The sequence below is a fragment of the Chroicocephalus ridibundus genome, chromosome 9 (assembly GCF_963924245.1).
Source record: "Chroicocephalus ridibundus chromosome 9, bChrRid1.1, whole genome shotgun sequence".
Taxonomy (NCBI): Eukaryota; Metazoa; Chordata; class Aves; order Charadriiformes; family Laridae; genus Chroicocephalus; species Chroicocephalus ridibundus.
Genome location: NC_086292.1, coordinates 28,641,190 through 28,666,941, shown reverse-complemented (window position 1 = coordinate 28,666,941; position 25,752 = coordinate 28,641,190). Strand labels below are relative to the sequence as shown.

The following is a 25,752-nucleotide window of genomic DNA, read 5'->3' as shown; positions in this document are numbered from 1 at the left end:
CAGCAAAGTTTGCTCTGGCGACGGGCTATGATCAGTCCGTCCCAATTGATTGAAACCCAGCGTGCTGGGTCCTATCCAAAACCGGGTCAGCCTTCCTGTGCCCTGCAGCTCGGAGGGCACGAGGAGGGCAGTGGGAGATGAAGGCACAGCGTGTGTTTTTGAAAGAAAGGGTGTCCATGGAGAGAGCTGAGGAGCAGAAAGACAGACTGATACTGAGGTCCGCGTTGGCTCTCTGCTCTGTGTTTCAGCTGTGCCTCCCTCACCGAGAGATGTCTTGCTTCAGACCCTGTCTCCCTCGCCCCTGCGGAGCCTCTGGCCCAACCCCGCTCGCCAGCAGCTGCAGTGAGCCCTGCGTGGCCCGCTGCGCTGACTCGATGGTGGCCATCGAGGCCTCGCCGGTGGTGGTGACCCTGCCGGGCCCCATCCTCACCTCTTTCCCCCAGAGCACAGCCGTGGGATCCTCTCTGTCGGCTGCTGTGGGGAGCTCCCTCAGCGCCGGGGGGGTTCCCATCTCTTCTGGGGGCTCCCTTGGTCTGGGGGGGTCAGGGCTGTGTCTGCCCGTTCCCCACTGCAGTCTCAACTGCTGAAGCCGGCGCATCATCCCTCTCGGAGCGGGAAGGACGACGGGAACTCTGCAGCAGGAGCGTGGCCGCGGCTTGCAGATGGGCTGGCTGTCCTCATCCCCCCAGGCAGGAGGGACCTGTGCCTGCTGCTCCTGGCTGCACGGCAGGCCTCGCCGTGCCTCCCCTGCCTCCGCTTTGCTCTGAGCTCCTTGAGAAAGGGCTCGTTCTCTTCTGCTCTGCTCAATCTGCTGCTGACGGGGAGAGGCTGCCGGAGTTGGCGACTGCTCTTGCTGGGCTGGGATTGCCAGCAGGCAGAGCAGAGTGGGCAAAGGCAAGCGCTGTGAGTGGAGCTTGTCCTTGGGAAGCGTGTCATTCTCTTTGCCCCGCCGCGCCTCGCGGCCGTCTTTCTTGGTCTCTGTTCTGTGCCACTGCATTTGCTCCTTCTCATTAAAGCCTTTGCGCAGCACAGCTGGAGACTGGTGGTGCTTTGTTCTCCTGCCCCCTCATCTGGCCAAGACCTCTGCAAGGCCGAGCAAGCGTCCTTGGTGCTGAGTTTCTCTCAGATGGGTGCCTGAGGAGGCGGGGTTGGGAGGTGGGGGCGTAGGTGCTGGTGTTGCGTCCCTGAAGGCCTGTGGAAGGCTGTGGCCAGGTGCCGTCCATGGTCAGTGCATGGCTTGGAGTGCAGGCTGTCGCTGAAAGTGTCAGGGAGGCGGGTGTCCTTGGAGAGGGCGCGTGATGAGCAGGGCAGAGAGGGCTGGGGCAGGTAGTTGTGGCCGAGTGGTGAAGGCGATGGACTAGAAATCCATTGGGGTTTCCCCGCGCAGGTTCGAATCCTGCCAACTACGGGGCGCAGCTGCATTTTGGGCTGCTGGCAATTTACCCCGCTGCAGCCACGGCACTCAGCTCCTCTCCCCGGAGATCCTCAGTAGGAATGAAGAAGGGAAGGGGCAATGGAGAGGGCACCTGGAGCTGAGCCACCACCTGGAGCTGAGCCACGGACCTCTTGATCTGCAGGGGAATACTTTCCCCTGAGCAAGAGGGCCCTGCGGCAGAGAGGCTGGGGCCACGCTCCCATCGGCGCCCACATCCCAGCCCTCCCCGTCCTGCTGTTGCTTTTTGAGGATGGGACGGGGAAGCAGGAAACACAAGCCCCAGAAGGGAGGCTTCAGCACTGCCCCCTCGTCCCTCGTCCCTCGCCCTCCCGAAGAGGGTCTCCCAGCTCAGGCTGCCCAGAGCCTTCTGGGGATGTCTTGGAGCATTGAAGAGTGTCCATCATGCAGTCGCGGGGTTTGCTGTGTGTCCTGCAGAGGCCCAGAGTCGGGCGGTGAAAGAGCAAGTGCCCCTGCAGGGCGAGGGGCAGGAGGTGCGGGGAGAAGGGCAAAGCAAGGCCCTTGAGGTAGGCATGCCAGGCGTGAAGGAGGTGAACTTTGGAGGGAGAGAGTTTCCCGTGCGGGCGAGGGCAGGGCGAAGAGGCAGGGAAGGAGGCAGGAGCGCTGGTGCTGTCTGGGAGCATCCTCAGGGCTGTGGCAGGTGCCAAAGAAGGCCCCACGGGGAGCAGAGTGGCGCAGCGGAAGCGTGCTGGGCCCATAACCCAGAGGTCGATGGATCGAAACCATCCTCTGCTATGGCAGTTTCCTTTTCCCCCTGCTCCTCACACTTGCTGCCTCTCCCACCAACTTTGAACCGCCACTGCTCTACCTCTCTGGGCACCCATGCCCAGAGCGGCTCTCACACCCCTCTCTCTGCCCTCACGCCGCCTTCCTCCTTTGTCTCCTCGGCAGCCAGCGCTCCCAAAGCCACCCTCAGCAGGGCAGACGCAGGCTGAGGAGCAGCGGGCACAGCACAGCACACACCTCCCCGACCAGGTGGTGCCTCTTCTGCGGACACAGCTCTTTCTCCTTCCCATCATGCAGCTCAAGAGCAACTTCTCAGCCGTGAGCGGGTCCCTCCGGGGCTCTGCAGGTGGGCAGGAGGACAAGGCTGGGGCTGGTCTGGCAAAGACCGGTGGGGTCACCTTGGCCATGCGGGCTTTTTCTCCACCCGTGTCTCTCTGCTGCCATGCCCACTGTCAGGTCCGGCCGGCAGCAGGGCCGCGCAGGGATTCCCAACGGGCACTGGATTGGCTCTGTGTGGGCTGGCTGTTGGCAGTGGAGGGGAGCGGGGGTGCTGCAGGGTGGCCTCTGTGAGGACAGGCAAGGGGCTGCCCCGTGCCACACACAGACGGTTCCATCTGCCTCCGCTGTTGGCAAATTATTCTTTCCCCCAGCGAAGCCCCATTTGCCCGCAACAGTCTTTGCTAAGGCAGGTGCTTCTGTTTGTCTTGAGCCATGAGGTTTGTCCTCCCGTTCTGCATGCTCTGCATCGCCCTGAGGGTGGGGAAAGGGGTGCGCAGCCGGGTGGGAGCTTGTCTGCGCTTAAAGCACGGCAGGTGCGTCCACAGCGCGCAGGTTGGCTTGCAGAGCCCAGGCACGGGTGGGAGGCGTCTGAGCGCAGGTGGGGAGCGTCATCACTGGCAGCACCTGGAGTTTGCCTGGCCAAGATGTGAGGCGGAGAGAAGCAGAGGAGCAGGCTGAGGTGGTGCCCGTGTGCGGGGGTGCGTAAGGAGGAGTGGGCGCAGGGTGAGGAGCGTAGGATGAGGAGGCAGGTGGTTGTGTGCTGTGTAGGAGGGGAAGGCAGGTGGGGTTGGTCAGTGGAGGAGCAGGAGGGAGCAGAGGCTGTGGGGCTCAGGAGCAGAGGCAGCAGTGGCACAGCCAGATGCGTTGGTGGTATAGTGGTGAGCATAGCTGCCTTCCAAGCAGTTGACCCGGGTTCGATTCCTGGCCAACGCAGAGCCCTTTTCTTCAGCCAGCGGGCTCCCCAGTGCCTTGCCTCTGCTGCTGCCCGACAGGACAGCCCAGCTTTGCCCGCGGTGCTCAAGCCGTTCGTTGCCCTTCACTCCCCTGCAGCCTGCGGGCACGGCCAGCCCTCTGAGCACCTCCTAGCCCAGCAGACGCACGCCTGGCCTTTAGCGAGGCCCACCTTGCCCAACAGCAGCCTCGGGGGGCTGCTCTGCACCATTCAGAGCTCCTTGGGCAGCGGCGAAGCCCTGGAGCAGGTGCCCAGAGCGCTTTGGCACTCCCTACGCCTGGGTGTCACGCTCGGCTTCCAACGGGGCTCAGGCACACAGCCGCCTGCTCCAGCTTTGGGGCTGGCCCTGCTTTCAGCAGGCGTTTGGACCACTAGTGACCGCTGAGGTGCCTTGCAGCCTGGCTCCTTGCGTGCTAGATGGAGGATGCTGACGCAGCCGTGCTTTTTCAGCCCGGGGAATGTAAGGTGTGAGGGCACCAGGCTGCAGTTTGTACCCTGCTGTGGGTACGGCGTGCGTTGTGAGGTGTGTGGAGGAGCTGCGGTGTCCCGTCAGCAGCCCTTGTTGGGAGCTGGGGCAGGAGGCAGGTGTCCCCCCAGCGGGGGCAGGAGGGGGCTGGCTGAGCTGGGCCGGCTCTGGCCGCTGCAGGGCCGGCAGCGGCGGCAGCAGCAGAGGGTCAGGATGGCCGAGCGGTCGAAGGCGCTGCATTCAGGTTGCAGTCTCCCTGGGAGGCGTGGGTTCGAGTCCCACTCCTGACAGCCCCCTCGCCTTGGGTGGCCTCCTTTATGGCCTCTCTCTCTTGGCCGGCACCCCTCTCTTAAGCGGAGCCTCCTGGCTCTTCTGGGGGCTCTGCTCAGCCTGCTGCACGTCCCAGCTCCTGATGAAGGAAAAATGGGCACCAACTCCCTAGGCCTACAACACACTCATGACCGAGAGCCCTGGCCTCTTCCGTTTCCGACCACCACCTCTCCCCCTCCAGCCATCGAGTTGCCTCCTTGTAGGCCCCGGGAAGCTCCTCTTAGACCCCACAAAGCCTTTTCTTCTCTCAGCTAAGCAAGCCTTGCGCCCTCAGCCTCTCCTCACAAGGCCAGAGTCCCCCTCTGCTGAACTTGCTCCACTTCATCAAGGCCTTTCCTTGCTTCCCCACCTTTCCTTGCTTCTTCTGCTTTTTGGGAGATGAGGCAACTTTTCCCTCTCCTTAGTCATCGGGGAGCTCCTCTGCCCTCTGCTCCCGAAGCTGGAGAGCCCCTGAGGTGCCTCCTTGCCTCTGCGACGCCCAGTGGCACGTTCGATAGGTGCCAAGCCAGGATGTGGCCTTGCGCAGCAGGATTTCAACGGGGAAAGTTCCCCTGAACTGTCAGTTCATCACCAGCAAAGACGGGCAGCGTCAGGGGGAAGAGGGTGAGGCAGGAGTCAGGTCCCCCGTGTCAGAGGGCACCGGGGGCATTGGAGGCCGTGTGTCATTTCTCTGCAGCCCTGTGAGAGGGCAGAGCCATCCTGAGGCAATGTCATCAGAGGGTGCGGGAGCAGGGTGTGCGATTTTCGAAGGAGGGGAGTGAGGAAGTCTGAGGCCCAGGAGAGGCGCGGTGTTGCGCCGCTGTGTGAAAAGGTGGCGTGGGTGTAGAGGTCTGCGTCGCCCTGTGGGAAGGCTGCAGCTGGGGATGGGCAGGGAGCTGGGAAGAGTGCCAGAGTGGTCCAGGAGGCATTGGGTGAGGCAGGGCTGGGAGAGGGGAAAGAAGAAAGGAGTCTGGGAGGTCCCATGGTGTAATGGTGAGCACTCTGGACTCTGAATCCAGTGATCTGAGTTCAAATCTCAGTGGGACCTCAGCCCTTTTGCTGCCCTGCCGTGCTCACACCTTCTTCCCTTGCCTCCCTCTTGCCTCAACTCTTCAATGCACTCCCACCTTCCTTCCTTTCCTGGGCTCCCAGCCCTGGCACCCCCAGCAGAGACCCCTCTCCTGCCCTGCGCCCGCCACAGCTCTCCGGCTTTCCTCAGCACCTCGGCTGCACGGCATATTCGACGGCTTTCTCTAGTTGCGTATTGGACGTCTCCAAAGGGGCACAATCTACAGCCTCCCTGGGCAACCGTTTCCCGTCTTTGACTGCCACGCTTTCTGCCATGACTTGCATTTCCAGCTCTGCCCAGTGCTTCTGCCTCTCCCCGTCTCTCTGAGGCTTTGCTGTCTTTCTCGTGCCTACTCGCTTCTTTTTGGTGCTCTGCTTCCGGGAGCGCCCCCCACAACTGGCAGTGCCCCACGCATGGGCACAGTCTCACTCTCATGGGGAGAGCAGCTTCTCCCTCGGCCTTGCAGAGGTCTTGGCCAGATGAGGGGGCAGGAGAACAAAGCACCACCAGTCTCCAGCTGTGCTGCGCAAAGGCTTTAATGAGAAGGAGCAAATGCAGTGGCACAGAACAGAGACCAAGAAAGACGGCCGCGAGGCGCGGCGGGGCAAAGAGAATGACACGCTTCCCAAGGACAAGCTCCACTCACAGCGCTTGCCTTTGCCCACTCTGCTCTGCCTGCTGGCAATCCCAGCCCAGCAAGAGCAGTCGCCAACTCCGGCAGCCTCTCCCCGTCAGCAGCAGATTGAGCAGAGCAGAAGAGAACGAGCCCTTTCTCAAGGAGCTCAGAGCAAAGCGGAGGCAGGGGAGGCACGGCGAGGCCTGCCGTGCAGCCAGGAGCAGCGGGCACAGGTCCCTCCTGCCTGGGGGGATGAGGACAGCCAGCCCATCTGCAAGCCGCGGCCACGCTCCTGCTGCAGAGTTCCCGTCGTCCTTCCCGCTCCGAGAGGGATGATGCGCCGGCTTCAGCAGTTGAGACTGCAGCGGGGAACGGGCAGGCACAGCCCTGACCCCCCCAGACCAAGGGAGCCCCCAGAAGAGATGGGAACGCCCCCGGCGCTGAGGGAGCTCCCCACAGCAGCCGACAGAGAGGATCCCACGGCTGTGCTCTGGGGGAAAGAGGTGAGGATGGGGCCCGGCAGGGTCACCACCACCGGCGAGGCCTCGATGGCCACCGTCGAGTCAGCGCAGCGGGCCACGCAGGGCTCACTGCAGCTGCTGGCGAGCGGGGTTGGGCCAGAGGCTCCGCAGGGGCGAGGGAGACAGGGTCTGAAGCAAGACATCTCTCGGTGAGGGAGGCACAGCTGAAACACAGAGCAGAGAGCCAACGCAGACCTCAGTATCAGTCTGTCTCTCTGCTCCTCAGCTCTCTCCATGGACACCCTTTCTTTCAAAAACACACGCTGTGCCTTCATCTCCCACTGCCCTCCTCGTGCCCTCCGAGCTGCAGGGCACAGGAAGGCTGACCCGGTTTTGGATAGGACCCAGCACGCTGGGTTTCAATCAATTGGGACGGACTGATCATAGCCCGTCGCCAGAGCAAACTTTGCTGCACTGAAGGCGGCACTGGATGCACGTGGCCATTTGGCTGGGGACCATCTGCTAAAGGTGCAAGTTCTGGTGGGCAGAGCTCCCTGCAGCTGAGCCCCATTGATGCCCTTCTGCTTGGAAGAACCCCCTCTTCCCTGCTCTCCCCAGACACCTCCCACAACAGGGAAAGAGCCGACAGCCCTCAAACAGTTCTGTTGCAGGGCCAGCCTTCGGCAGCCCAAGCATCAGCTCGAGTAGCCACCACGACAGCAGCTCAGCCCACAGGGAGAGATGGAGCAGGCTCAGGCTTACCTCGTTCCTGGAGGACAGGGAGGCAAGAGAGGAGCATGTGGAGCCAGAAGCAGCGCAGGCTTTTATGCTGTGTCCCAGAGCCCTGGCGGGGTCACAAACATTCCTGGCTCCTGAAGCATCGAAACACCCAGCAGCTACCGCTGGCTGAAGCCTCCCTGGTGATTAAACCCTTGCCTCTTTCTCCTGAAATGTTTTGCTCCCACGTCATAGCACCAAACGTCATAGAATCCTAGAATTGCCCAGGTTGGAAGGGATCTTTCAGATCAGGGAGTCCAACCATCAAGCTAACACTGACAAAACCCATCACTAAACCCAATTGCGAAGCTCTACGTTTACCCGTCTTTTAAATACCTCCAGGGATGACGATTCCACCACTTCCCTGGGCAGCCTGATCCAATGCTTGATAACCGTCTCAGTAAAAATTTTCTAACCTCTCATCTAAACCTCCCCTAGTGCAACTCGAAAGGTTTCCTCTTGTCCTGGCACCTGTTACTTGGGCCCTTGCCTCTTTCACCTGAAATATATTATTCCCTTTTCTTTCCACGGAACATCAAAATGATTCATCTGTGTCCCAGCTTCATGAGACCAATTAACTCAGAGGTCTCAGGCTAGGCATGCAGAGATTTTAAGTGGGTTTGCGTTATACGGATTGCCTTTGTCACTTTGCCCTCCTCATAGAAGCATAGAATCTTCTAGGTTGGAAGGGAGCTTTAAGATCATTGAGTCCAACTGTCAGCCATGAATGGCATCTCAAGTCAGCTCTCAAGGGCTTTCAGTGGAGGCACTCAAGCTAACCCTGAGAGGTGTTCCTCCCTGCAAGTCATCATAGACACACAGGAGACTGTGGGTAGGTTCAGGCAGAAGGTCAAGACCTTGAAATCCCATATAGGAGAACAGAGGTACCTCTCCAGGGACGTGGAAAAGCTCAAAGGCAAGGAAAGAGCATTGCGGGCTGGAGACAAGCCCACTGTGGACAGGAGTGACAGCCACAAGGACCTCGCTTATGCTCATCAGGCTCTACCATGGCCTGCTTTTGTGATCAAAGAGATGCCTCTGTAAGAGACCCACCCCCAAATTGACCTGTTTTGCTCAGCGAGTTCAGCCCAGAGGCCAGAGGCCTGGATGGCCTTTTTTTGAGGAGAGGCGCGGGGCAGGGAGCCAAAAGCTCATGGCTCTTTTTCCTGGGTTAGGGATGGGGTGGCCCATTCCATGCATTTCAAATTTCCAAGGGACATGGCATCATTGTCCCAGAGCACCTGGGAGTCATCGTGATGTGGAAGAGTTGGGAAAAACCCGGAGCTGCAGGCAGACGTGAGTCTCGTGCTGTGGACTTCAGTGGACACAGTGCCCTAGTCTCGGGCGTGCCATGGATACCAGCGCTCATAGCCCCAAAGTGCCAATTCAGATTAGGTCTCTGCATTGCCAAAAAAGGGCAATGATCCTTCCCCTCAGCTTTCATCACTGACCTTGTATTGGAAAGAAGCTTTTGAGATCATGCACTCCGACCATGTATCCACCAAACAGGTATGCTTTCACCTGAGCAGGGGGCTTGAGGCCTGGTCCCCACCCTACCAGCCAAGAGCTCTCACAGCTGAGCCTCCTGTGACCACAAGCGGGCCACCAGGGGATGAGAGTGAGGGTGCCAGCATCGGTGAGAAGGTCCCAGGGTTTTGGGATGAGGTCTGGAGACAGGTGTGAGAAGGTCTTCTCCTGCCCTGGCCTCAAGGTAAGAGCCTGAGAGGTGTCTCAACTCAGTGGAGTTACTGGCCACAGCCCACTGCGATCCAGAAGAGTTCAAAGGGTCTTTACTAGAATCGCTACTTATAGGATCCAAGATAATTGACTTTCATCAGATACTTTTCCACTTAGGGCCAAGTGAGATGACAGTAACGCAACCCCAGAGCTTGCTAGATCTTGGGGTCCTGGTATCCCCCCCATGACCATGATCAATATGGTGTCAGGAGTGATCAATTATAGTTATTATCTTCAAGGGGTAGGAGCCATGGGGACTAGGCACACTATTGTGTTCTTGGTCTGTGGCTCTCTACCTTTTCTTTCTTTTATGTTAGACCACTGTGTTACGTTCTGCTCCATTGTGTTGTTCTGCGGCCCAGGCTGGGAGGGAGATCATGCAAAGCACCACGTGGCCTGAGAGGCCGGGCAGGGGGGGAACTGCAACACCACAGAAGCATGGTTTGTAGAGAAGAGAGAGGCAGTCCCTTCATGGACAAAAGTCAGCTGGACAAGGTACTGAGGATCCTCCACTGTCTTTGCAGTTAGCCCTGCACTGAGCTGGAGGATAGTCTACACACCTGCAAGCTGCCTTCCAACTGATGTTTCCTAAAACTGCATCATTCTTTGCAGCTGTTGCTGTTTTAAATAAACCCCTTTGATTCAAATAAACCCCATCCAAACCATAAATAGAGCCTGAGACCTAATGTTCTCTTTGTGTGTGTTTTTGTGAAGCAAGCTGAAGTTTCCCAGCTAACACCTTACACACACACACCCCCACACACCCACACACCCCTCCACAAAAAGAGGAGACCACAGTTGCACAGAAATGGGTCAGGAATAGTGTAATGGAAATTAGAATCACCTTCTTGTTCTTTATTTGTCTGGAAAGGGTTTGCAGGATGAGTTGCCCCTTCCCCTTCCTAGGGAACGAGGTGAGGGTGGCCTTGGAGCCTGCAGTTCCCCAGGTCCTCCTTTGTGCCCTTCTGGAAGATGGGAGTGCAGTTGACTTCTTCCAGGCCTCAGGCACCTCTTCCAGATGCTGTCACCTTTCAAAGACAATCCAGAGTTTCCTCTTCCAGAAGTCCTCCTTGTCTGAGCTGGCAGCAGGAAGATGGCATGGGTATCTGCAGGTCACCTCCCTGCTACCTGAGTCCCTCACTGGCCAGAAGCCAGAACATGGCTTGGATATTGACTGTGAGGTCACGTCTGGCTCTGCAGGCCATCTGCAGGGACATTGCTTGTGCTAGGCACTTGTGTTGCTGATAAGCAGCAGCATGCGCGTTTTGGGCTATGTGCATGTGAGTTGCCTTCTACCTCATTGCCTGCTAGGTCAGCAGCAGGCATGTGGTTTGCATTTTGAACTTAAGGTCACTTCTGTCTCTGCAGCTGATGGGCCGGGGTAGGCTCATGGCAGCACTAGTACTTGTGAGGCCACTTGTGCCTGAATAGCTGGTAGGACAGAAGGAGGCACATGGCCTGGATGCTGATTGCAAGATCACTGGTACCTGAGTAACAGATGGAAAAGCGAGAGGACAATTCCAGGCAAGGGAAGAACTGCAGTTCCCCAACAGCTACAGAAGGTTGTGTAAGAGAGAGAGACAGACTCTCCAGAGAGGTGCACTTTGAAAGGGCAAGATCAACACTAACAAGTTGCAACAAGGGAAATACCAGATGTCTTTGTGGAGAAAGAAGTGACAGGGCCACAGTGCAGCCCTGGAAGAGTTGCCCAAGAGATGGGGGCCTCTACGATAGTACCAGTATTCAGTGGTCAATGGGGCAAGGCCCAGATCTTCCTGAGTTATATGGGAATTTGGGTCTGCTTAGAGCAGGAGGTGAGCCCATAGGACCTCCAGAGGTCCCTTCTAACCTTCGTTGCTCTGGGGTACACTGAGTCTTTTGGGCCTCTGATCAGCCACTAAAAGGCAATGCCTCGGGTGGCAGCTGCAGCATGAGATTGCATAGGAGGACCAGTTGTTTAAGGAAAGGTGCTAAAATGTGTGGAAATGCCCTTGAAGAAAGCAGCACTTTGGGAGGAATGAGGCTATGAGCTCTGGTATCCCTGGCACGCCTGAGGCTGGGGCATCGTGTCCAGTGAAGTTGACAGAAGGGTGACTCATGTTTGCCTGCAGCTCTGGGATTTTCCCAACTCTTCCACATCACAATGACTCCCAGGTGCTCTGGGAGACTGATCGGAATTCCCTTTGTAGTTTGAAATGCATGGAATGGCCCACCCAATTCCTGCCCCGGGAAAAAGAGCCATGAGCTTTTGGCTCCCTATTCTGAGCCTCTCCTCAAAAGCAGGCCATCCAGGGCTTTGGCGTCTGGGATGCCCCTGCTGAGCAAAACTGGTCAATTTGGGTGTGGGTCTACTTCAGGGAAGGACGAGGGCATTTCTTTGATCACCCTCCTACGCATTCATGTGCTTCTTTCCAACAGATTCCCCACTTCCCAAGCTGAGCCCAGCCCCCTGCTTGGAAGAAGCCTGAGGGCCTGGTCAAGTCGTCAAGGGACAGGGCAATGGAGGTCCCATGGAGAAGTCACTTGAAAGAGACCTACCTGAGCCTCTGTCTTCATCGTTACGAACCTGCCCTTGTTCCCTGGGCTCATGGGCAGAAAAAAAGATGAGGAGGAGGCAGGAGCCCCTCCCTTAGGAGGACAGGCTTAGAGAGTTGGGGTTGTTGAGCCTAGAGAAGAGGAAGGTCCTGAGAGACCTTCCAGAAAGATGGGCACGGACTATCTATCAGGGAGTGTAGGGATTGGATGAGGGGGTAATGCTTCTAAAACAAAAGAGGGTAGATGTAGATTAGATACTGGGAAGAAATTCTTTCCTATGAGGGTGGTGAGACACCGGAACAAGTGGTCCAGAGACCTTGTGGATGCCCCATACCTGGAAGTGTTCAAGGACAGGTTGGATGGCACTTTGAGAAACCTGATCTCATGGAAGGTATCCCTACCCATGGCAAAGGGGTAGGAAGTAGATGATCATGAAGGTCCCTTCCAACCCAAAACCATTCAATGATTCATTCTTTGATTCTAGGTGCTATGAAGTGGGAGCAAAACATTTCAGGAGAAAGAGGCAAGGGCTTAATCACCAGGGAGGCTTCAGCCAGCGGTAGCTGCTGGGTGTTTCGATGCTTCAGGAGCCAGGAATGTTTGTGACCCCGCCAGGGCTCTGGGACACAGCATAAAAGCCTGCGCTGCTTCTGGCTCCACATGCTCCTCTCTTGCCTCCCTGTCCTCCAGGAACGAGGTAAGCCTGAGCCTGCTCCATCTCTCCCTGTGGGCTGAGCTGCTGTCGTGGTGGCTACTCGAGCTGATGCTTGGGCTGCCGAAGGCTGGCCCTGCAACAGAACCGTTTGAGGGCTGTCGGCTCTTTCCCTGTTGTGGGAGGTGTCTGGGGAGAGCAGGGAAGAGGGGGTTCTTCCAAGCAGAAGGGCATCAATGGGGCTCAGCTGCAGGGAGCTCTGCCCACCAGAACTTGCACCTTTAGCAGATGGTCCCCAGCCAAATGGCCACGTGCGTCCAGTGCCGCCTTCAGTGCAGCAAAGTTTGCTCTGGCGACGGGCTATGATCAGTCCGTCCCAATTGATTGAAACCCAGCGTGCTGGGTCCTATCCAAAACCGGGTCAGCCTTCCTGTGCCCTGCAGCTCGGAGGGCACGAGGAGGGCAGTGGGAGATGAAGGCACAGCGTGTGTTTTTGAAAGAAAGGGTGTCCATGGAGAGAGCTGAGGAGCAGAAAGACAGACTGATACTGAGGTCCGCGTTGGCTCTCTGCTCTGTGTTTCAGCTGTGCCTCCCTCACCGAGAGATGTCTTGCTTCAGACCCTGTCTCCCTCGCCCCTGCGGAGCCTCTGGCCCAACCCCGCTCGCCAGCAGCTGCAGTGAGCCCTGCGTGGCCCGCTGCGCTGACTCGATGGTGGCCATCGAGGCCTCGCCGGTGGTGGTGACCCTGCCGGGCCCCATCCTCACCTCTTTCCCCCAGAGCACAGCCGTGGGATCCTCTCTGTCGGCTGCTGTGGGGAGCTCCCTCAGCGCCGGGGGCGTTCCCATCTCTTCTGGGGGCTCCCTTGGTCTGGGGGGGTCAGGGCTGTGTCTGCCCGTTCCCCACTGCAGTCTCAACTGCTGAAGCCGGCGCATCATCCCTCTCGGAGCGGGAAGGACGACGGGAACTCTGCAGCAGGAGCGTGGCCGCGGCTTGCAGATGGGCTGGCTGTCCTCATCCCCCCAGGCAGGAGGGACCTGTGCCTGCTGCTCCTGGCTGCACGGCAGGCCTCGCCGTGCCTCCCCTGCCTCCGCTTTGCTCTGAGCTCCTTGAGAAAGGGCTCGTTCTCTTCTGCTCTGCTCAATCTGCTGCTGACGGGGAGAGGCTGCCGGAGTTGGCGACTGCTCTTGCTGGGCTGGGATTGCCAGCAGGCAGAGCAGAGTGGGCAAAGGCAAGCGCTGTGAGTGGAGCTTGTCCTTGGGAAGCGTGTCATTCTCTTTGCCCCGCCGCGCCTCGCGGCCGTCTTTCTTGGTCTCTGTTCTGTGCCACTGCATTTGCTCCTTCTCATTAAAGCCTTTGCGCAGCACAGCTGGAGACTGGTGGTGCTTTGTTCTCCTGCCCCCTCATCTGGCCAAGACCTCTGCAAGGCCGAGCAAGCGTCCTTGGTGCTGAGTTTCTCTCAGATGGGTGCCTGAGGAGGCGGGGTTGGGAGGTGGGGGCGTAGGTGCTGGTGTTGCGTCCCTGAAGGCCTGTGGAAGGCTGTGGCCAGGTGCCGTCCATGGTCAGTGCATGGCTTGGAGTGCAGGCTTTCGCTGAAAGTGTCAGGGAGGCGGGTGTCCTTGGAGAGGGCGCGTGATGAGCAGGGCAGAGAGGGCTGGGGCAGGTAGTTGTGGCCGAGTGGTGAAGGCGATGGACTAGAAATCCATTGGGGTTTCCCCGCGCAGGTTCGAATCCTGCCAACTACGGGGCGCAGCTGCATTTTGGGCTGCTGGCAATTTACCCCGCTGCAGCCACAGCACTCAGCTCCTCTCCCCGGAGATCCTCAGTAGGAATGAAGAAGGGAAGGGGCAATGGAGAGGGCACCTGGAGCTGAGCCACCACCTGGAGCTGAGCCACGGACCTCTTGATCTGCAGGGGAATACTTTCCCCTGAGCAAGAGGGCCCTGCGGCAGAGAGGCTGGGGCCACGCTCCCATCGGCGCCCACATCCCAGCCCTCCCCGTCCTGCTGTTGCTTTTTGAGGATGGGACGGGGAAGCAGGAAACACAAGCCCCAGAAGGGAGGCTTCAGCACTGCCCCCTCGTCCCTCGTCCCTCGCCCTCCCGAAGAGGGTCTCCCAGCTCAGGCTGCCCAGAGCCTTCTGGGGATGTCTTGGAGCATTGAAGAGTGTCCATCATGCAGTCGCGGGGTTTGCTGTGTGTCCTGCAGAGGCCCAGAGTCGGGCGGTGAAAGAGCAAGTGCCCCTGCAGGGCGAGGGGCAGGAGGTGCGGGGAGAAGGGCAAAGCAAGGCCCTTGAGGTAGGCATGCCAGGCGTGAAGGAGGTGAACTTTGGAGGGAGAGAGTTTCCCGTGCGGGCGAGGGCAGGGCGAAGAGGCAGGGAAGGAGGCAGGAGCGCTGGTGCTGTCTGGGAGCATCCTCAGGGCTGTGGCAGGTGCCAAAAAAGGCCCCATGGGGAGCAGAGTGGCGCAGCGGAAGCGTGCTGGGCCCATAACCCAGAGGTCGATGGATCGAAACCATCCTCTGCTATGGCAGTTTCCTTTTCCCCCTGCTCCTCACACTTGCTGCCTCTCCCACCAACTTTGAACCGCCACTGCTCTACCTCTCTGGGCACCCATGCCCAGAGCGGCTCTCACACCCCTCTCTCTGCCCTCACGCCGCCTTCCTCCTTTGTCTCCTCGGCAGCCAGCGCTCCCAAAGCCACCCTCAGCAGGGCAGACGCAGGCTGAGGAGCAGCGGGCACAGCACAGCACACACCTCCCCGACCAGGTGGTGCCTCTTCTGCGGACACAGCTCTTTCTCCTTCCCATCATGCAGCTCAAGAGCAACTTCTCAGCCGTGAGCGGGTCCCTCCGGGGCTCTGCAGGTGGGCAGGAGGACAAGGCTGGGGCTGGTCTGGCAAAGACCGGTGGGGTCACCTTGGCCATGCGGGCTTTTTCTCCACCCGTGTCTCTCTGCTGCCATGCCCACTGTCAGGTCCGGCCGGCAGCAGGGCCGCGCAGGGATTCCCAACGGGCACTGGATTGGCTCTGTGTGGGCTGGCTGTTGGCAGTGGAGGGGAGCTGCAGGGTGGCCTCTGTGAGGACAGGCAAGGGGCTGCCCCGTGCCACACACAGACGGTTCCATCTGCCTCCGCTGTTGGCAAATTATTCTTTCCCCCAGCGAAGCCCCATTTGCCCGCAACAGTCTTTGCTAAGGCAGGTGCTTCTGTTTGTCTTGAGCCATGAGGTTTGTCCTCCCGTTCTGCATGCTCTGCATCGCCCTGAGGGTGGGGAAAGGGGTGCGCAGCCGGGTGGGAGCTTGTCTGCGCTTAAAGCACGGCAGGTGCGTCCACAGCGCGCAGGTTGGCTTGCAGAGCCCAGGCACGGGTGGGAGGCGTCTGAGCGCAGGTGGGGAGCGTCATCACTGGCAGCACCTGGAGTTTGCCTGGCCAAGATGTGAGGCGGAGAGAAGCAGAGGAGCAGGCTGAGGTGGTGCCCGTGTGCGGGGGTGCGTAAGGAGGAGTGGGCGCAGGGTGAGGAGCGTAGGATGAGGAGGCAGGTGGTTGTGTGCTGTGTAGGAGGGGAAGGCAGGTGGGGTTGGTCAGTGGAGGAGCAGGAGGGAGCAGAGGCTGTGGGGCTCAGGAGCAGAGGCAGCAGTGGCACAGCCAGATGCGTTGGTGGTATAGTGGTGAGCATAGCTGCCTTCCAAGCAGTTGACCCGGGTTCGATTCCTGGCCAACGCAGAGCCCTTTTCTTCAGCCAGCGGGCTCCCCAGTGCCTTGCCTCTGCTGCTGCCCGACAGGACAGCCCAGCTTTGCCCGCGGTGCTCAAGCCGTTCGTTGCCCTTCACTCCCCTGCAGCCTGCGGGCACGGCCAGCCCTCTGAGCACCTCCTAGCCCAGCAGACGCACGCCTGGCCTTTAGCGAGGCCCACCTTGCCCAACAGCAGCCTCGGGGGGCTGCTCTGCACCATTCAGAGCTCCTTGGGCAGCGGCGAAGCCCTGGAGCAGGTGCCCAGAGCGCTTTGGCACTCCCTACGCCTGGGTGTCACGCTCGGCTTCCAACGGGGCTCAGGCACACAGCCGCCTGCTCCAGCTTTGGGGCTGGCCCTGCTTTCAGCAGGCGTTTGGACCACTAGTGACCGCTGAGGTGCCTTGCAGCCTGGCTCCTTGCGTGCTAGATGGAGGATGCTGACGCAGCCGTGCTTTTTCAGCCCGGGGAATGTAAGGTGTGAGGGCACCAGGCTGCAGTTTGTACCCTGCTGTGGGTACGGCGTGCGTTGTGAGGTGTGTGGAGGAGCTGCGGTGTCCCGTCAGCAGCCCTTGTTGGGAGCTGGGGCAGGAGGCAGGTGTCCCCCCAGCGGGGGCAGGAGGGGGCTGGCTGAGCTGGGCCGGCTCTGGCCGCTGCAGGGCCGGCAGCGGCGGCAGCAGCAGAGGGTCAGGATGGCCGAGCGGTCGAAGGCGCTGCATTCAGGTTGCAGTCTCCCTGGGAGGCGTGGGTTCGAGTCCCACTCCTGACAGCCCCCTCGCCTTGGGTGGCCTCCTTTATGGCCTCTCTCTCTTGGCCGGCACCTCTCTCTTAAGCGGAGCCTCCTGGCTCTTCTGGGGGCTCTGCTCAGCCTGCTGCACGTCCCAGCTCCTGATGAAGGAAAAATGGGCACCAACTCCCTAGGCCTACAACACACTCATGACCGAGAGCCCTGGCCTCTTCCGCTTCCGACCACCACCTCTCCCCCTCCAGCCATCGAGTTGCCTCCTTGTAGGCCCCGGGAAGCTCCTCTTAGACCCCACAAAGCCTTTTCTTCTCTCAGCTAAGCAAGCCTTGCGCCCTCAGCCTCTCCTCACAAGGCCAGAGTCCCCCTCTGCTGAACTTGCTCCACTTCATCAAGGCCTTTCCTTGCTTCCCCACCTTTCCTAGCTTCTTCTGCTTTTTGGGAGATGAGGCAACTTTTCCCTCTCCTTAGTCATCGGGGAGCTCCTCTGCCCTCTGCTCCCGAAGCTGGAGAGCCCCTGAGGTGCCTCCTTGCCTCTGCGACGCCCAGTGGCACGTTCGATAGGTGCCAAGCCAGGATGTGGCCTTGCGCAGCAGGATTTCAACGGGGAAAGTTCCCCTGAACTGTCAGTTCATCACCAGCAAAGACGGGCAGCGTCAGGGGGAAGAGGGTGAGGCAGGAGTCAGGTCCCCCGTGTCAGAGGGCACCGGGGGCATTGGAGGCCGTGTGTCATTTCTCTGCAGCCCTGTGAGAGGGCAGAGCCATCCTGAGGCAATGTCATCAGAGGGTGCGGGAGCAGGGTGTGCGATTTTCGAAGGAGGGGAGTGAGGAAGTCTGAGGCCCAGGAGAGGCGCGGTGTTGCGCCGCTGTGTGAAAAGGTGGCGTGGGTGTAGAGGTCTGCGTCGCCCTGTAGGAGGGCTGCAGCTGGGGATGGGCAGGGAGCTGGGAAGAGTGCCAGAGTGGTCCAGGAGGCATTGGGTGAGGCAGGGCTGGGAGAGGGGAAAGAAGAAAGGAGTCTGGGAGGTCCCATGGTGTAATGGTGAGCACTCTGGACTCTGAATCCAGCGATCTGAGTTCAAATCTCAGTGGGACCTCAGCCCTTTTGCTGCCCTGCCGTGCTCACACCTTCTTCCCTTGCCTCCCTCTTGCCTCAACTCTTCAATGCACTCCCACCTTCCTTCCTTTCCTGGGCTCCCAGCCCTGGCACCCCCAGCAGAGACCCCTCTCCTGCCCTGCGCCCGCCACAGCTCTCCGGCTTTCCTCAGCACCTCGGCTGCACGGCATATTCGACGGCTTTCTCTAGTTGCGTATTGGACGTCTCCAAAGGGGCACAATCTACAGCCTCCCTGGGCAACCGTTTCCCGTCTTTGACTGCCACGCTTTCTGCCATGACTTGCATTTCCAGCTCTGCCCAGTGCTTCTGCCTCTCCCCGTCTCTCTGAGGCTTTGCTGTCTTTCTCGTGCCTACTCGCTTCTTTTTGGTGCTCTGCTTCCGGGAGCGCCCCCCACAACTGGCAGTGCCCCACGCATGGGCACAGTCTCACTCTCATGGGGAGAGCAGCTTCTCCCTCGGCCTTGCAGAGGTCTTGGCCAGATGAGGGGGCAGGAGAACAAAGCACCACCAGTCTCCAGCTGTGCTGCGCAAAGGCTTTAATGAGAAGGAGCAAATGCAGTGGCACAGAACAGAGACCAAGAAAGACGGCCGCGAGGCGCGGCGGGGCAAAGAGAATGACACGCTTCCCGAGGACAAGCTCCACTCACAGCGCTTGCCTTTGCCCACTCTGCTCTGCCTGCTGGCAATCCCAGCCCAGCAAGAGCAGTCGCCAACTCCGGCAGCCTCTCCCCGTCAGCAGCAGATTGAGCAGAGCAGAAGAGAACGAGCCCTTTCTCAAGGAGCTCAGAGCAAAGCGGAGGCAGGGGAGGCACGGCGAGGCCTGCCGTGCAGCCAGGAGCAGCGGGCACAGGTCCCTCCTGCCTGGGGGGATGAGGACAGCCAGCCCATCTGCAAGCCGCGGCCACGCTCCTGCTGCAGAGTTCCCGTCGTCCTTCCCGCTCCGAGAGGGATGATGCGCCGGCTTCAGCAGTTGAGACTGCAGCGGGGAACGGGCAGACACAGCCCTGACCCCCCCAGACCAAGGGAGCCCCCAGAAGAGATGGGAACCCCCCCGGCGCTGAGGGAGCTCCCCACAGCAGCCGACAGAGAGGATCCCACGGCTGTGCTCTGGGGGAAAGAGGTGAGGATGGGGCCCGGCAGGGTCACCACCACCGGCGAGGCCTGGATGGCCACCGTCGAGTCAGCGCAGCGGGCCACACAGGGCTCACTGCAGCTGCTGGCGAGCGGGGTTGGGCCAGAGGCTCCGCAGGGGCAAGGGAGACAGGGTCTGAAGCAAGACATCTCTCGGTGAGGGAGGCACAGCTGAAACACAGAGCAAACACAGACTCCAACATCAGCCTGTCTATTCATTCTTCCACTCTCGCCCTAGATATACTTTGCTACCATTCATCTCCATTTCCAACTCCACATCGAGAAAGAACCTGCAGCTGATTTTGCTAACGTGCACGACAGCTCAGGTCTAGACTTGAATGACTGGGAGCAAAGATGTGCCTCACTGACTGCTGATTCCACCAGGACCTCCTCCTGCATTTCCTGGTACAATAACACGGGTAAAGATTGATAAAATGGTCCCAGCACAAATAGGCTGCGTTGAACAGGAGCCTCAGAGATCACCTCTTAAAAGCACACGCTGTGCCTACAGCTCCCATGAAACTCACTCTGCCCTCCAAGCTGCAGGGCACAGGAAGGCTGACCCACCTGGGGATAGACCCAGCACAGTGGGTGCAAAGCCACTTTCCGTCCCCTGTGGAAAGACTGATCATAGCCCGTCGCCAGAGCAAACTTTGCTGCACTGAAGGCGGCACTGGATGCACGTGGCCATTTGGCTGGGGACCATCTGCTAAAGGTGCAAGTTCTGGTGGGCAGAGCTCCCTGCTGCTGAGCCCCATTGATGCCCTTCTGCTTGGAAGAACCCCCTCTTCCCTGCTCTCCCCAGACACCTCCCACAACAGGGAAAGAGCCGACAGCCCTCAAACAGTTCTGTTGCAGGGCCAGCCTTCGGCAGCCCAAGCATCAGCTCGAGTAGCCACCACGACAGCAGCTCAGCCCACAGGGAGAGATGGAGCAGGCTCAGGCTTACCTCGTTCCTGGAGGACAGGGAGGCAAGAGAGGAGCATGTGGAGCCAGAAGCAGCGCAGGCTTTTATGCTGTGTCCCAGAGCCCTGGCGGGGTCACAAACATTCCTGGCTCCTGAAGCATCGAAACACCCAGCAGCTACCGCTGGCTGAAGCCTCCCTGGTGATTAAGCCCTTGCCTCTTTCTCCTGAAATGTTTTGCTCCCACTTCATAGCACCTAGAATCAAAGAATGAATCATTGAATGGTTTTGGGTTGGAAGGGACCTTCATGATCATCTACTTCCTACCCCTTTGCCATGGGTAGGGATACCTTCCATGAGATCAGGTTTCTCAAAGTGCCATCCAACCTGTCCTTGAACACTTCCAGGTATGGGGCATCCACAAGGTCTCTGGACCACTTGTTCCGGTGTCTCACCACCCTCATAGGAAAGAATTTCTTCCCAGTATCTAATCTACATCTACCCTCTTTTGTTTTAGAAGCATTACCCCCTCATCCAATCCCTACACTCCCTGATAGATAGTCCGTGCCCATCTTTCTGGAAGGTCTCTCAGGACCTTCCTCTTCTCTAGGCTCAACAACCCCAACTCTCTAAGCCTGTCCTCCTAAGGGAGGGGCTCCTGCCTCCTCCTCATCTTTTTTTCTGCCCATGAGCCCAGGGAACAAGGGCAGGTTCGTAACGATGAAGACAGAGGCTCAGGTAGGTCTCTTTCAAGTGACTTCTCCATGGGACCTCCATTGCCCTGTCCCTTGACGACTTGACCAGGCCCTCAGGCTTCTTCCAAGCAGGGGGCTGGGCTCAGCTTGGGAAGTGGGGAATCTGTTGGAAAGAAGCACATGAATGCGTAGGAGGGTGATCAAAGAGATGCCCTCGTCCTTCCCTGAAGTAGACCCACACCCAAATTGACCAGTTTTGCTCAGCAGGGGCATCCCAGACGCCAAAGCCCTGGATGGCCTGCTTTTGAGGAGAGGCTCAGAATAGGGAGCCAAAAGCTCATGGCTCTTTTTCCCGGGGCAGGAATTGGGTGGGCCATTCCATGCATTTCAAACTACAAAGGGAATTCCGATCAGTCTCCCAGAGCACCTGGGAGTCATTGTGATGTGGAAGAGTTGGGAAAATCCCAGAGCTGCAGGCAAACATGAGTCACCCTTCTGTCAACTTCACTGGACACGATGCCCCAGCCTCAGGCGTGCCAGGGATACCAGAGCTCATAGCCTCATTCCTCCCAAAGTGCTGCTTTCTTCAAGGGCATTTCCACACATTTTAGCACCTTTCCTTAAACAACTGGTCCTCCTATGCAATCTCATGCTGCAGCTGCCACCCGAGGCATTGCCTTTTAGTGGCTGATCAGAGGCCCAAAAGACTCAGTGTACCCCAGAGCAACGAAGGTTAGAAGGGACCTCTGGAGGTCCTATGGGCTCACCTCCTGCTCTAAGCAGACCCAAATTCCCATATAACTCAGGAAGATCTGGGCCTTGCCCCATTGACCACTGAATACTGGTACTATCGTAGAGGCCCCCATCTCTTGGGCAACTCTTCCAGGGCTGCACTGTGGCCCTGTCACTTCTTTCTCCACAAAGACATCTGGTATTTCCCTTGTTGCAACTTGTTAGTGTTGATCTTGCCCTTTCAAAGTGCACCTCTCTGGAGAGTCTGTCTCTCTCTCTTACACAACCTTCTGTAGCTGTTGGGGAACTGCAGTTCTTCCCTTGCCTGGAATTGTCCTCTCGCTTTTCCATCTGTTACTCAGGTACCAGTGATCTTGCAATCAGCATCCAGGCCATGTGCCTCCTTCTGTCCTACCAGCTATTCAGGCACAAGTGGCCTCACAAGTACTAGTGCTGCCATGAGCCTACCCCGGCCCATCAGCTGCAGAGACAGAAGTGACCTTAAGTTCAAAATGCAAACCACATGCCTGCTGCTGACCTAGCAGGCAATGAGGTAGAAGGCAACTCACATGCACATAGCCCAAAACGCGCATGCTGCTGCTTATCAGCAACACAAGTGCCTAGCACAAGCAATGTCCCTGCAGATGGCCTGCAGAGCCAGACGTGACCTCACAGTCAATATCCAAGCCATGTTCTGGCTTCTGGCCAGTGAGGGACTCAGGTAGCAGGGAGGTGACCTGCAGATACCCATGCCATCTTCCTGCTGCCAGCTCAGACAAGGAGGACTTCTGGAAGAGGAAACTCTGGATTGTCTTTGAAAGGTGACAGCATCTGGAAGAGGTTCCTGAGGCCTGGAAGAAGTCAACTGCACTCCCATCTTCCAGAAGGGCACAAAGGAGGACCTGGGGAACTGCAGGCTCCAAGGCCACCCTCACCTCGTTCCCTAGGAAGGGGAAGGGGCAACTCATCCTGCAAACCCTTTCCAGACAAATAAAGAACAAGAAGGTGATTCTAATTTCCATTACACTATTCCTGACCCATTTCTGTGCAACTGTGGTCTCCTCTTTTTGTGGAGGGGTGTGTGGGTGTGTGGGGGTGTGTGTGTGTAAGGTGTTAGCTGGGAAACTTCAGCTTGCTTCACAAAAACACACACAAAGAGAACATTAGGTCTCGGGCTCTATTTATGGTTTGGATGGGGTTTATTTGAATCAAAGGGGTTTATTTAAAACAGCAACAGCTGCAAAGAATGATGCAGTTTTAGGAAACATCAGTTGGAAGGCAGCTTGCAGGTGTGTAGACTATCCTCCAGCTCAGTGCAGGGCTAACTGCAAAGACAGTGGAGGATCCTCAGTACCTTGTCCAGCTGACTTTTGTCCATGAAGGGACTGCCTCTCTCTTCTCTACAAACCATGCTTCTGTGGTGTTGCAGTTCCCCCCCTGCCCGGCCTCTCAGGCCACGTGGTGCTTTGCATGATCTCCCTCCCAGCCTGGGCCGCAGAACAACACAATGGAGCAGAACGTAACACAGTGGTCTAACATAAAAGAAAGAAAAGGTAGAGAGCCACAGACCAAGAACACAATAGTGTGCCTAGTCCCCATGGCTCCTACCCCTTGAAGATAATAACTATAATTGATCACTCCTGACACCATATTGATCATGGTCATGGGGGGGATACCAGGACCCCAAGATCTAGCAAGCTCTGGGGTTGCGTTACTGTCATCTCACTTGGCCCTAAGTGGAAAAGTATCTGATGAAAGTCAATTATCTTGGATCCTATAAGTAGCGATTCTAGTAAAGACCCTTTGAACTCTTCTGGATCGCAGTGGGCTGTGGCCAGTAACTCCACTGAGTTGAGACACCTCTCAGGCTCTTACCTTGAGGCCAGGGCAGGAGAAGACCTTCTCACACCTGTCTCCAGACCTCATCCCAAAACCCTGGGACCTTCTCACCGATGCTGGCACCCTCACTCTCATCCCCTGGTGGCCCGCTTGTGGTCACAGGAGGCTCAGCTGTGAGAGCTCTTGGCTGGTAGGGTGGGGACCAGGCCTCAAGCCCCCTGCTCAGGTGAAAGCATACCTGTTTGGTGGATACATGGTCGGAGTGCATGATCTCAAAAGCTCCTTTCCAATACAAGGTCAGTGATGAAAGCTGAGGGGAAGGATCATTGCCCTTTTTTGGCAATGCAGAGACCTAATCTGAATTGGCACTTTGGGGCTATGAGCGCTGGTATCCATGGCACGCCCGAGACTAGGGCACTGTGTCCACTGAAGTCCACAGCACGAGACTCACGTCTGCCTGCAGCTCCGGGTTTTTCCCAACTCTTCCACATCACGATGACTCCCAGGTGCTCTGGGACAATGATGCCATGTCCCTTGGAAATTTGAAATGCATGGAATGGGCCACCCCATCCCTAACCCAGGAAAAAGAGCCATGAGCTTTTGGCTCCCTGCCCCGCGCCTCTCCTCAAAAAAAGGCCATCCAGGCCTCTGGCCTCTGGGCTGAACTCGCTGAGCAAAACAGGTCAATTTGGGGGTGGGTCTCTTACAGAGGCATCTCTTTGATCACAAAAGCAGGCCATGGTAGAGCCTGATGAGCATAAGCGAGGTCCTTGTGGCTGTCACTCCTGCCCACAGTGGGCTTGTCTCCAGCCCGCAATGCTCTTTCCTTGCCTTTGAGCTTTTCCACGTCCCTGGAGAGGTACCTCTGTTCTCCTATATGGGATTTCAAGGTCTTGACCTTCTGCCTGAACCTACCCACAGTCTCCTGTGTGTCTATGATGACTTGCAGGGAGGAACACCTCTCAGGGTTAGCTTGAGTGCCTCCACTGAAAGCCCTTGAGAGCTGACTTGAGATGCCATTCATGGCTGACAGTTGGACTCAATGATCTTAAAGCTCCCTTCCAACCTAGAAGATTCTATGCTTCTATGAGGAGGGCAAAGTGACAAAGGCAATCCGTATAACGCAAACCCACTTAAAATCTCTGCATGCCTAGCCTGAGACCTCTGAGTTAATTGGTCTCATGAAGCTGGGACACAGATGAATCATTTTGATGTTCCGTGGAAAGAAAAGGGAATAATATATTTCAGGTGAAAGAGGCAAGGGCCCAAGTAACAGGTGCCAGGACAAGAGGAAACCTTTCGAGTTGCACTAGGGGAGGTTTAGATGAGAGGTTAGAAAATTTTTACTGAGACGGTTATCAAGCATTGGATCAGGCTGCCCAGGGAAGTGGTGGAATCGTCATCCCTGGAGGTATTTAAAAGACGGGTAAACGTAGAGCTTCGCAATTGGGTTTAGTGATGGGTTTTGTCAGTGTTAGCTTGATGGTTGGACTCCCTGATCTGAAAGATCCCTTCCAACCTGGGCAATTCTAGGATTCTATGACGTTTGGTGCTATGACGTGGGAGCAAAACATTTCAGGAGAAAGAGGCAAGGGTTTAATCACCAGGGAGGCTTCAGCCAGCGGTAGCTGCTGGGTGTTTCGATGCTTCAGGAGCCAGGAATGTTTGTGACCCCGCCAGGGCTCTGGGACACAGCATAAAAGCCTGCGCTGCTTCTGGCTCCACATGCTCCTCTCTTGCCTCCCTGTCCTCCAGGAACGAGGTAAGCCTGAGCCTGCTCCATCTCTCCCTGTGGGCTGAGCTGCTGTCGTGGTGGCTACTCGAGCTGATGCTTGGGCTGCCGAAGGCTGGCCCTGCAACAGAACTGTTTGAGGGCTGTCGGCTCTTTCCCTGTTGTGGGAGGTGTCTGGGGAGAGCAGGGAAGAGGGGGTTCTTCCAAGCAGAAGGGCATCAATGGGGCTCAGCTGCAGGGAGCTCTGCCCACCAGAACTTGCACCTTTAGCAGATGGTCCCCAGCCAAATGGCCACGTGCATCCAGTGCCGCCTTCAGTGCAGCAAAGTTTGCTCTGGCGACGGGCTATGATCAGTCCGTCCCAATTGATTGAAACCCAGCGTGCTGGGTCCTATCCAAAACCGGGTCAGCCTTCCTGTGCCCTGCAGCTCGGAGGGCACGAGGAGGGCAGTGGGAGATGAAGGCACAGCGTGTGTTTTTAAAAGAAAGGGTGTCCATGGAGAGAGCTGAGGAGCAGAAAGACAGACTGATACTGAGGTCCGCGTTGGCTCTCTGCTCTGTGTTTCAGCTGTGCCTCCCTCACCGAGAGATGTCTTGCTTCAGACCCTGTCTCCCTCGCCCCTGCGGAGCCTCTGGCCCAACCCCGCTCGCCAGCAGCTGCAGTGAGCCCTGCGTGGCCCGCTGCGCTGACTCGACGGTGGCCATCGAGGCCTCGCCGGTGGTGGTGACCCTGCCGGGCCCCATCCTCACCTCTTTCCCCCAGAGCACAGCCGTGGGATCCTCTCTGTCGGCTGCTGTGGGGAGCTCCCTCAGCGCCGGGGGGGTTCCCATCTCTTCTGGGGGCTCCCTTGGTCTGGGGGGGTCAGGGCTGTGCCTGCCCGTTCCCCGCTGCAGTCTCAACTGCTGAAGCCGGCGCATCATCCCTCTCAGAGCGGGAAGGACGACGGGAACTCTGCAGCAGGAGCGTGGCCGCGGCTTGCAGATGGGCTGGCTGTCCTCATCCCCCCAGGCAGGAGGGACCTGTGCCCGCTGCTCCTGGCTGCACGGCAGGCCTCGCCGTGCCTCCCCTGCCTCCGCTTTGCTCTGAGCTCCTTGAGAAGGGGCTC

At 58.1% G+C, this 25,752-nt stretch overlaps 2 protein-coding genes and 10 non-coding genes across 12 annotated transcripts; 11 read left to right on the top strand and 1 right to left on the bottom strand.

Moving 5' to 3' along the window:
* Positions 1 to 1,326: 1,326 nt before the first annotated feature.
* TRNAS-AGA (transfer RNA serine (anticodon AGA)) lies at positions 1,327 to 1,408 on the top strand. The gene has a single exon. It is a non-coding gene; the product is annotated as a tRNA-Ser (tRNA).
* Positions 1,409 to 2,116: 708 nt separating this feature from the next.
* Positions 2,117 to 2,188, top strand: TRNAM-CAU (transfer RNA methionine (anticodon CAU)). The gene has a single exon. It is a non-coding gene; the product is annotated as a tRNA-Met (tRNA).
* Positions 2,189 to 3,319: 1,131 nt separating this feature from the next.
* TRNAG-UCC (transfer RNA glycine (anticodon UCC)) lies at positions 3,320 to 3,391 on the top strand. The gene has a single exon. It is a non-coding gene; the product is annotated as a tRNA-Gly (tRNA).
* A 692-nt stretch (positions 3,392 to 4,083) lies between these two features.
* TRNAL-CAG (transfer RNA leucine (anticodon CAG)) lies at positions 4,084 to 4,166 on the top strand. Its single transcript has one exon. It is a non-coding gene; the product is annotated as a tRNA-Leu (tRNA).
* Positions 4,167 to 5,161: 995 nt separating this feature from the next.
* On the top strand, positions 5,162 to 5,233 carry TRNAQ-CUG (transfer RNA glutamine (anticodon CUG)). Its single transcript has one exon. It is a non-coding gene; the product is annotated as a tRNA-Gln (tRNA).
* A 983-nt stretch (positions 5,234 to 6,216) lies between these two features.
* On the bottom strand, positions 6,217 to 7,208 carry LOC134520916 (beta-keratin-related protein-like). The gene is made up of 2 exons (XM_063346797.1): positions 7,094 to 7,208; positions 6,217 to 6,555 (listed from the first exon to the last, which is right to left on the bottom strand). The coding sequence occupies exon 2, from the start codon at positions 6,532 to 6,534 to the stop codon at positions 6,217 to 6,219; it is 318 nt and encodes a 105-aa protein (XP_063202867.1). The 5' UTR covers positions 6,535 to 6,555; positions 7,094 to 7,208.
* A 6,485-nt stretch (positions 7,209 to 13,693) lies between these two features.
* On the top strand, positions 13,694 to 13,775 carry TRNAS-AGA (transfer RNA serine (anticodon AGA)). Its single transcript has one exon. It is a non-coding gene; the product is annotated as a tRNA-Ser (tRNA).
* A 708-nt stretch (positions 13,776 to 14,483) lies between these two features.
* On the top strand, positions 14,484 to 14,555 carry TRNAM-CAU (transfer RNA methionine (anticodon CAU)). Its single transcript has one exon. It is a non-coding gene; the product is annotated as a tRNA-Met (tRNA).
* A 1,123-nt stretch (positions 14,556 to 15,678) lies between these two features.
* On the top strand, positions 15,679 to 15,750 carry TRNAG-UCC (transfer RNA glycine (anticodon UCC)). The gene has a single exon. It is a non-coding gene; the product is annotated as a tRNA-Gly (tRNA).
* Positions 15,751 to 16,442: 692 nt separating this feature from the next.
* TRNAL-CAG (transfer RNA leucine (anticodon CAG)) lies at positions 16,443 to 16,525 on the top strand. The gene has a single exon. It is a non-coding gene; the product is annotated as a tRNA-Leu (tRNA).
* Positions 16,526 to 17,520: 995 nt separating this feature from the next.
* Positions 17,521 to 17,592, top strand: TRNAQ-CUG (transfer RNA glutamine (anticodon CUG)). Its single transcript has one exon. It is a non-coding gene; the product is annotated as a tRNA-Gln (tRNA).
* Positions 17,593 to 24,561: 6,969 nt separating this feature from the next.
* Positions 24,562 to 25,553, top strand: LOC134520915 (beta-keratin-related protein-like). Its single transcript, XM_063346796.1, has 2 exons — positions 24,562 to 24,676; positions 25,215 to 25,553. The coding sequence occupies exon 2, from the start codon at positions 25,236 to 25,238 to the stop codon at positions 25,551 to 25,553; it is 318 nt and encodes a 105-aa protein (XP_063202866.1). The 5' UTR covers positions 24,562 to 24,676; positions 25,215 to 25,235.
* The last annotated feature ends 199 nt before the right edge of the window (positions 25,554 to 25,752 follow it).

Excerpts from the sequence above, each read along its gene's own strand:
- LOC134520916 (XM_063346797.1), bottom strand. The coding sequence starts at position 6,534 with ATGTCTTGCTTCAGACCCTGTCTCCCTCGCCCCTGCGGAGCCTCTGGC.
- LOC134520915 (XM_063346796.1), top strand. The coding sequence starts at position 25,236 with ATGTCTTGCTTCAGACCCTGTCTCCCTCGCCCCTGCGGAGCCTCTGGC.